The sequence below is a fragment of the Rattus rattus genome, chromosome 6, assembly GCF_011064425.1.
Source record: "Rattus rattus isolate New Zealand chromosome 6, Rrattus_CSIRO_v1, whole genome shotgun sequence".
NCBI classification, from domain to species: Eukaryota; Metazoa; Chordata; class Mammalia; order Rodentia; family Muridae; genus Rattus; species Rattus rattus.
Genome location: NC_046159.1, coordinates 58,593,123 through 58,602,132, shown reverse-complemented (window position 1 = coordinate 58,602,132; position 9,010 = coordinate 58,593,123). Strand labels below are relative to the sequence as shown.

General features: G+C 47.9%; 1 protein-coding gene across 1 annotated transcript in view; it reads right to left on the bottom strand.

The window, feature by feature from the left end:
• The window catches only part of LOC116904311 (uncharacterized protein KIAA1257-like), a 14,617-nt gene extending 8,933 nt beyond the window's left edge, over nucleotides 1-5,684 (bottom strand). The window contains exons 1-2 of the mRNA XM_032907226.1: nucleotides 5,614-5,684; nucleotides 5,121-5,404 (exon numbers count right to left, since the gene is read on the bottom strand). Of these exons, the coding sequence (XP_032763117.1) occupies nucleotides 5,121-5,382 (262 nt within the window). The 5' untranslated portion in view covers nucleotides 5,383-5,404; nucleotides 5,614-5,684. The remainder of the gene's footprint in view (nucleotides 1-5,120; nucleotides 5,405-5,613) is intronic.
• Between the last annotated feature and the right edge of the window lie 3,326 nt (nucleotides 5,685-9,010).

The following is a 9,010-nucleotide window of genomic DNA, read 5'->3' as shown; positions in this document are numbered from 1 at the left end:
GCCATTCCTTCAGGCTCTGCTCCAAACTTTATCTCCATATCTCCTCCTATGAATATTTTTGTGCCCCCTTTTAAGACGGACTGAAGCATCCTCACTTTGGTTGTCCTTCTTCTTGAGCTTCATGTGTTCTGTGGATTGAATCTTAGGTAATTCGAGCTTTTGGGCTAATATCCACTTATCAGTGAGTGCATACCATGTGTGCTTTTTTGTGATTGGGCTACCTCACTCAGGATGATATTTTCTAGTTCCATCCATTCGTTTGCCTATGAATTTCATGAAACAATTGTTTTTAATAGCTGAGTAGTACTCCATTGTGTAGATGTACCACATTTTCTGTATCCATTCCTCTGTTGAAGGGCATCTGGGTTCTTTCCAGCTTCTGGCTATTATAAATAAGGCTGCTATGAACATAATGGAGCATGTGTCTTTGTTATATGTTAGAGCATCATTTGATGTGTATGCCCAGGAGAGGTATAGCTGGGTCCTCAGATAGTACTATATCCAATTTTCTGAGGAACCTCCAGACTGATTTCCAGAGTGGTTGTACCAGTCTGCAATCCCACCAACAATGGAGGAGTGTTCCTCTTTCTCCACATCCTCACCAGCATCTGCTGTCACCTGAGTTTTTTATCTTAGCCATTCTGACTGGTGTGAGGTAGAATCTCAGGGTTTTGATTTGCATTTCCCTGATGACTAAGGATGTTGAGCATTTCTTTAGGTGCTTCTCATGCATTTGATATTCCTCAGCTGAGAATTCTTTGTTTAGCTCTGTACCCCATTTTTAATAGGGTTATTTGATTCTCTGGAGTCTAGTTTCTTGAGTTCTTTGTATATTTTGGATATTAGCTCTCTATCAGATGTAGGATTGGTAAAGATCTTTTCCGAATCTGTTGGTTGCTGTTTTGTCCTAATGACAGTGTCCTTTGTCTTATAGAAACTTTGCAATTTTATGAGGTCCCATTTGTTGATTCTTGATCTTAGAACATAAGCCATTGGTGTTCTGTTCAGGAAATTTTCCTCAGTGCCGTGTGTTCAAGGCTCTTCCCCACTTTTTCTTCTATTAGTTTGAGTGTATCTGGTTTGATGTGGAGGTCCTTGATCCACTTAGACTTAAGCTTTGTACAGGGTGATAAGCATGGATCGATCTGCATTCTTCTACATGTTGACCTCCAGTTGAACCAGCACCATTTGCTGAAAATGCTATCTTTTTTCCATTGGATGGTTTTGGCTCCTTTGTCAAAGATCAAGTGACCATAGGTGTGTGGATTCATTTCTGGGTCTTCAGTTCTGTTCCACTGATCTATCTGCCTGTCTCTGTACCAATTCCATACAGTTTTTTATCACAATTGCTCTGTAATACTGCTTGAGTTCAGAGATGGTGATTTCCCCAGAACTTCTTTTACTGTTGCAGATAGTTTTCTCCCCCATTCCCTCTGCCTTACTAGAAGTCATTAGATTACATTCTTAAAACTAGCCACCAAGGGCTAGTCCTTTACTCGTCCATTTCCTCCTCTTGAGGCTGACCACCAAGGTCCAGCTATCAAAGTTTTGAAGTCCCACAGTCAAGGCACCTCATCCTAACAAGGGGTTTCCCCTTTGTGCCTTTATAAACTGCCCTTTTCCTGTGTGCCATCTCTGTCTCCTCTCTACCCAGAGGCAGCCCTTTGTCCTCCAAGGCAAATGCCCTTCCCCCTCTCCCTCCTCCTCTATCTCCTTCTTTGTCCCTTGTCCCTGCCCTCTTTCTCCTTTGTGCTGAGAACAAGGACCTGGGGGTCCTGAGCTGATACCTTTCCTTTCAGAAGTGACCACCTATTTGTATATATAAGAATGTATATATAAAAAATGTATATATAGAATGTCTAGACTGGGTGTTGTGGTGATTGCCTTTAGTGCTAGCGTTTGAAAGGAGAGACAGGCAAATCTCTGTGAATTTGAGGCCAGCCTGTGAGTTGTAAGTCCCAGGACAGCCAGAGCAACATAGTGAGACCCTGTCTCAAAACAAAACAAAACAAAACAAAACAAAACAAAACAAAAGGTCTATGCCAGGGCTGGAGAGGTAGCTCAGTTGGTAAATGCTTGCCATACAACCATGAGGACCTTAGTCTTAAAAAACATCCAGGCATGGCAGCATATACTCGTGATCCCAGGGCTGAGAGTCACGACCAGGAGGATCCGAGGGACTCACTGTCAGGCAAATCTACCTCAATTTCAGGCCACACACACACACACACAGAGAGAGAGAGAGAGAGAGAGAGAGAGAGAGAGAGAGAGAGAGAGAGAGAGAGAGGAGAAACTGAAAGTTTCTGGAAGCAGGTCAAATACAACTGTGAGGAGGACAGGAGGACAGGGCTGGAGTGGGGCTCAGCGTGGATGGGAGAGAGAGAGAGAGAGAGAGAGAGAGAGAGAGAGAGAGAGAGAGAGAGGTAGATATAGATATAGATATAGATAGTCTCCAGCATAGCTGTAGCCATTTTGTTCCATAGAGTTCCAGCTGTTCCATAGAGTTGCTATAACATGCCTGCCAGTCATTGACAGAAAAATAATTTGACTCAAAGCAGGATCCTGCTTACCACAGACCCTGCTATGTTCTGTAGGTTCTGAGGTTTGTTAATCTTAAGAAATCCCACAACCATACGCTCCACTTAGGAACAATCAGGATAAAGGTCAGTTAGCGCTATTCTGTCTAGTTAGCCAAAGTAGCTTAAGTCAGAGCCAACCACTGGGCAGCACTTCCTGCACCTGCACATGAGCTCATTGTAGTTTTTTTTTCCTTTATAAGCCAGCCCTGAGAAAAGTTCGAGGCTGTAGCCTCAGCCCTGAATTCTGAGCTATGGCTCTGATCAATCAGAATTAAAGTGTGTGTTCAAAAAACCATCCCTGTCTGACTGCTGACTGAGATCAGTGTTTGTATGTTTTGTGGAACTCTCAGAACCCAGCATATATATATATGTGTGTGTTTGTGTGTGTGTGTGTGTGTGTGTGTGTGTGTGTATGTGTGATATATATATATATAAGGACAGAGAAGAAAACTTTGCTTTTTGCTTCCTTGCTCTCGCTCTCCCTGGCAAGTTCATCTCCCTGATGCTGTGGCAATTCCTTCACCAATATTAGAACCAAGCTCTTCAGAATTCTAACATAGACTGAAGACCAGCAGCTCTCTCAGAATGCTCCAGGCCTTCAACATCCAATTAGGACTGCTCAGACACACAACCCTTTGGACCGAACAACTACCATATTCCCAGTTTCTCTCTAGTACAAAACAGCCACCATTGGACGATTCAGACCATATTCTGCAGACCAATCTAATAAATCCCCTTTTAATATTTGTATTATATCAGCTGGGAGATGGGCCTCTGGGCATATGTAATTGAAATGGAAAGGCAAGCCCACTATGAGCGGCACTATTCCCTAACTGGGATACCTGGCTGAAGAAATAGAAAAAGGAACTTAGCAACAGCAGTCATTCATATCCCCCCCCCGCCCCCGCTTCTGACCATGAATGCGATGTGAATGGCTCCCTCAGGCTCCCCCCACTGGGACACTGGGCCTGTCCTGATGGGCCTTGAACTGTGAGTCAGAAAAAAAGAAGTTGCTTTTGTCTGGGCATTTTATCACAGCAATAGAAAAAGAAACCAAGACAAAGGAGAGAGTAATGAACCTAGAAATGGTTTCCAGCTAGAGTGGGTCAAGAGTTCTGTGACATTCTGAAGATGTGCTCTGCAAATGCCCTTGGCGAAAATGCTAAGATTGGCCTGCCTAGACTCAAGCTGCGAGCGTTGCTCGAATTACACTAGTCTCCGTGACTGCTTTCCGCCAGATAGTTTCTTCCAGCTTCTTTTGTTTGATATTAATAGGCCCAAGATTTAGGTGGATGGAAAAAAGCACCTCTGGCAAAAGGAGGTCACCGAGCAAGGACAAAGTTTGAATCACCAAGCAGATAAGAGTGAGCGTAAGTCAAATACCTAACAAGACAGAATGCAAGGAAAGGCTGCAACCAATCAAACGGGATACTCAGCAGAGGGAGGGAGGGAGGGGGGGGAGAATCACGAGCTAAAGCACTGTTTTCTGCCCCCTGCTCAACCATGTGGCTCGCTCTAACAAGAAAGTTAATCAGAGAGGTAGACTGCGCTCTGTGCATTGGCCACTGCTCTCATTGTGTGAGACGCCCACAGGGCAGCATGCTGAGGAAAGTCCTCGGTTAGCCTACAGTTCCAGAGGATGTGCTTCACACATGATGGGGAAGCTATGGTCGCAGGAGCCACCAAAGGGGGAAGAAGCTGCTCGGCTCCTTCTCCTCTTCATTCACTTCCTGCCTGCAGCTCGAAGAATAACGCTGCCCACATTTAGAGTTAGTCTTCCCACCTCAACCTAACCTACACAATCCCTCACCCATATACCCAGCCTTTGTTTCCATGATCTGACAGCCCATCAGGGTGGCAATCAAGATAAACTATCAAAGGTTCGTGCCTGTCCACAGACAGTCAGTGTCCGGAGTAGTACATCTAGCAAGAATTAAAACTAAAGGCTTGGAACAGAGGAAGGCAGGCCACTTGTCTGGAGCCCAGCCTACACTGGCACCCTGATGAGGAACCTATGTGGCTCCTGCTTGCGAGCAGTGAGTCTGCTACACTACTAAATTGGTATACCTCTTGACTCAAGAGATTTTGGCCAATGAGTCTGGGATGTATTTTAAGCAAGGCATTGGGTAATAGTGTATGAGAACCAAGTTGTAACTTTTGCAGGGTTTGTTGAGCTGAGGTGGGGAAAGGGAGAGGAGAGGTGAGGGGGAATACAAGGGGAAGGAAGAGAGAGAAGGAGAGGGGAGAGGGAGGGGAGGGGAGGGGAAGGGAAGGGAGGAAAGGAAAGGAGGGGAGGAGTGTGAGCTGTTTCTTGTGGCCTCAGAGTGGGCTAAGTGAAATTCCCACTATCACCTCCGTGCCTAGCCAATAGCCAGGCCCAAATTTTCTGTCCTTTTTCTGACTTCTCCCTCGATTGGCGCTAAGTACTCTAGCATGGGAGGAACAGGCAGAGGGAAAGAGGCAGGGGTGTGCCCTCAGCTCCCAGGGGAAGCCAGTCGTGTCCCACCCTGCTCAGGGGCAAAGCTCTTCCTTACCACCTACCCAGTAGTGAGGGGAAGGCCAGTGAAATCACGAATTTGCAGGGGACAATCTGGGGCACATCAGAGTTAGAGATGCAGGCAGGCCCCTCTGAGGAATGCAGGCTGCTGAACTGGTCCTCGGAGTCCCACTCATTGCCTGGGGTCCTGGACTTCAGGTACTCCTCCGTCTCACATTCGCTCGCTGAGTGGTAATCACTGACCGTGGAGAGGGGCCTCGGGCTTGCTCTCTCCTCTTCCTCCCAGTCCCATGCCTGCAGGGCCATGTCGCACAGCACTAGAATGGTCCTGGTGGGGGACAGCAAAGATCCCAGGAGTAAATCTACCCGGTGCAGGAAGGCCTGCCCTCCCAGTCCCATCTCTGTCTTGTCTCCAATGTCCCAGGCTTGTAGAGGTCTGCTACACAGTGAGTGCTCCACGGATGGAGAGAAGGAATAGGTGAAGGAACCACCCGAGATTTGCAGCTGGCAGGGAAGGATCACTGATGTTTCTCCAACCTGAGCTCGTCCAACTCGTCTCTCAGAAATCAGGAGTTGGTCAGGGGGTGCTCTTGGCATACGGATCCAGGTGACCCAGGAGGCACCTGAAGATGGGAGATCCGGCTCCTTTCAAGAGCATGCAGCAGAGTCCCAGATGTGGCAACAGCACAGGCGTGGCAGTTCCCACTTGCAGAAGGGGAAAGTGAGCGGGCCCAGTATATACCGGACCCTGGGAAGCTGACCTGAAGCGAGACAAAGAGTTCTAGCTTGGACATCACTCAGGTTTCAAGATACCGAAGTCTAGCTGCCAGGAAATCGGTGCCTCGGGGACCGGGGGTGTCTGGGGTGAAATAGAGGCTGAACCCAAGGCCCGAGGATTACCTGTGAGTGGGCACACCTGTTGGCTCCTGCACCTGCTGCACAGTTGCAGCCACTCGAATCAGGGGAGTTCAGCGCAGGCGCTAAGGGAGCACAGTCCCAAAAAGACTCTGTTAGGCGGTTGCCAGGAGATCACAGTCTACGGCTGGGGGCGGGGCTTCCTTCCTGCGGCTGAGTTCGGCTCCTGGCTATAGGCTCTGATGGGAGCCTGCTTCTTCTAGATATTCGGGGAGGTGGTGGGGGGTATAAATTTCAACAAGGAATTCACTACGGGGAATGGGGGACGAGCAGGCAGGGGCTTCTCACAACACACACAGCTTCTGCTCTGCCTTGGTGCACCAGACCTGGCAAAAGGTGGAAGGAAGAATCAGATAGTTACCCAATATTTAAAAAACTCTCACTCTGAGCTGATACCTGCTAGGTCCTCTCTCTATGTCTCCGCCCACTCCCACCTCCCACGCTTAAATAAACGATAAATAAAGGAAACGATGGTCTCTACATATTCAGACCTCAAAAGAGCGTGAGAAGTCTGTTCCTCTGAAATGAGGCTACAGACTTAAAAGGGTGAAGCAGCTACAGCCGGTATGTTGCAGCACTGGACTGGAGTCTGGACTTCCGGCCACCAATGCCTGCACGCCACAGCAGAGCCTACCCACACTGAAACACCCTGGCTAAGCACCCCAGCTGCTGCCGCTGACCCAGAAGGCCACTGCACATCAAGTGGCCTGAGGCAGAGAGGAACAGCCCACAGTGGACTGGCCAGATGGGACAGGGATGGACATCAAGAGGTAATGAAAACCAGACAGGGCTGTGGAAGCAGGAAACAGCCTACGCAGAAGAAATGGCACACACAAGGTCAAGAGGGTGAAAACTCATGACAAGTTCATAGAAAACAGACAAATGACAAGATGGCTTTTGGTACACAGGGCCCAAAGGCAGGCATGAGCTAGCACTATGCCCAGTGGGGGATGTGGAGGGCTGGTGGGATGGTTGGTAGGTTTTCTAGTGAGGGAGTGTTCCATCAGCCGGTTTAGTAAAGAAAGGGGAGCACGAAGCTTAGCCTACATTTGGTAGCTGCGGAAAGTGAAGTTGGAGTTGACCTATGACCTACTTTTAGTCTCAGAGCAGAGTCAGTAGAGTTGGAGCTGGAAGCAAGTCCCAAGCTTCCCAGTGCGTACTGTTCTAGGTCGTCAGATGAGATAGAACATTCTGGAACACTGCATAGTAAACGGAACCCTCGGGTTAAACCAACAGAAAACCAGAACCTCAAGAAAAACTAGAAGGGGTGGACACTGAATGGCAGCAAGTCCCTTTAAGGAAGGCTATTCACCTTGTCCACACCCCTGCACCCTAGTGATTGCACTCCCTAAACCAAGACACAGGAGATACGCAGCTCCTAAAGCCAACAGGAGCAGGAGCAGGTCAGCCACTCCATCCCTCATAACAGACACTGGAACTCTGTCCCTTGGTCTCCACCTACAACCTCGACTCTGATTTCCCGCTGAAGGGTCCTTTCATGCTTCATTGAAACCACGATTTTTATTTTTAGTGCGCAAACAGATACATGCCACTTGTGTGGAGACCTGGATGAATGACTCATGTTTCCGAGATCCCACACAATAATGAGCCAATTGGTCAATTGAGCTCTGTGTCAGGATTAAACACCCGTATCCTTTCTTTTCATCTCAAGATACTTGTGAATAGCAACTTCTTCCTTAGCTAAATAGTAGAGCGCCTGAAGAACACCAGGAGCAAGTCTTACTGGGTGTCAAGATTGTATTGCCCACTATGAAACCTACATGAAGTCTGACTTTACTCTGTCACATCATCCGAGATCAGCTTCAGCAAAGTGGAGGCACAGCCGAATTGGACAGGTCCTCCCGGGAACAGAGAGAGACGGAGACAGAGACAGAGACAGAGACAGAGACAGAGACAGAGAGGGATCCATGATCATGCGATCTGGCAACAGAGTTCAAAGTGTCTTTGATCACATTACCTAACGACAGTAGCCATAATCCCCAGACTCAGGGTGAGAAGTCATAGGTCTGGGTCAAAGGGCCAAAGCCTATCCTAAATGCACATCAATGTTACCCAGAATGCATCAGAAATAAGATTTTGCTAGGCCTAATGGCACAGGTCTGTCATCCTATGTTATTAAGAGACTGAGGCAGGAGAATCACAAGTTCAAGACTATCTAGGACTACAACATGAGTTCAAGACCACCCTGGGCAGTTTAGAGAGAACCTGTCTCAAAACAAAAAGTAAAAAAGAATGTATCTCCATGGTAAAGAGCTTGCTCAGCGTGTGCCAGGCCCTGGGTCAACCTCCCAGCATAATAGCCATACTAATAACAATAATTAATATTCTGAGGTTTCCTTCCAGGCCCTGAGGGATAACTCTCCAGGAAGAAGGCTTAGCGGCCGGAGGCATTGTGTTTTCCAAGGATAGATCACCTCTCAGACATCTCATGCTCTTCCTCTGTGTGGTCACTACTCCTCCCATCCAGTGGTTCAGCCAATGAAGTTCACAGATGTAACACCATGTGACTTCATCTGCAAAGACAGCCTCTACATTGTCTACAAGTATAGACGGCCACACAGGATCCCATGGAGCTGTTTTGAGAGCTCCTAGCTAATGTCAGTCCCCAGGCTATAAGCATACTGACTGCTACCACACAGGTCGCAACCGTCTCCAGCAAACGCTCTCTATCCCAGAGCAAATCGCTGTCCTCTTAATTTACGAGCTTTGCCCTTTCAAAGTGTCGGATGTGCTGTGAGCCCCACCACAAAGCAGTTCAAGCAGCGCCCGCCCCCATTCTTTCATGCCTCAGCACATGGAAAAATCTAGAATAAACACATCACAAATACACTGTCGGCTAGATGGTTGCAGGATCTCGGGTGACCTTTGCTTCGTAATGTATTTCTAGACTTCATACTGACACTCTGAGCAGGGCACTAGTGGAAGCAGCTCAAACAATACTGAAGTGACTTCACAAGTAACTTCTTTGCCAGGACTTCAACCCTTCCCCCACAGGCGC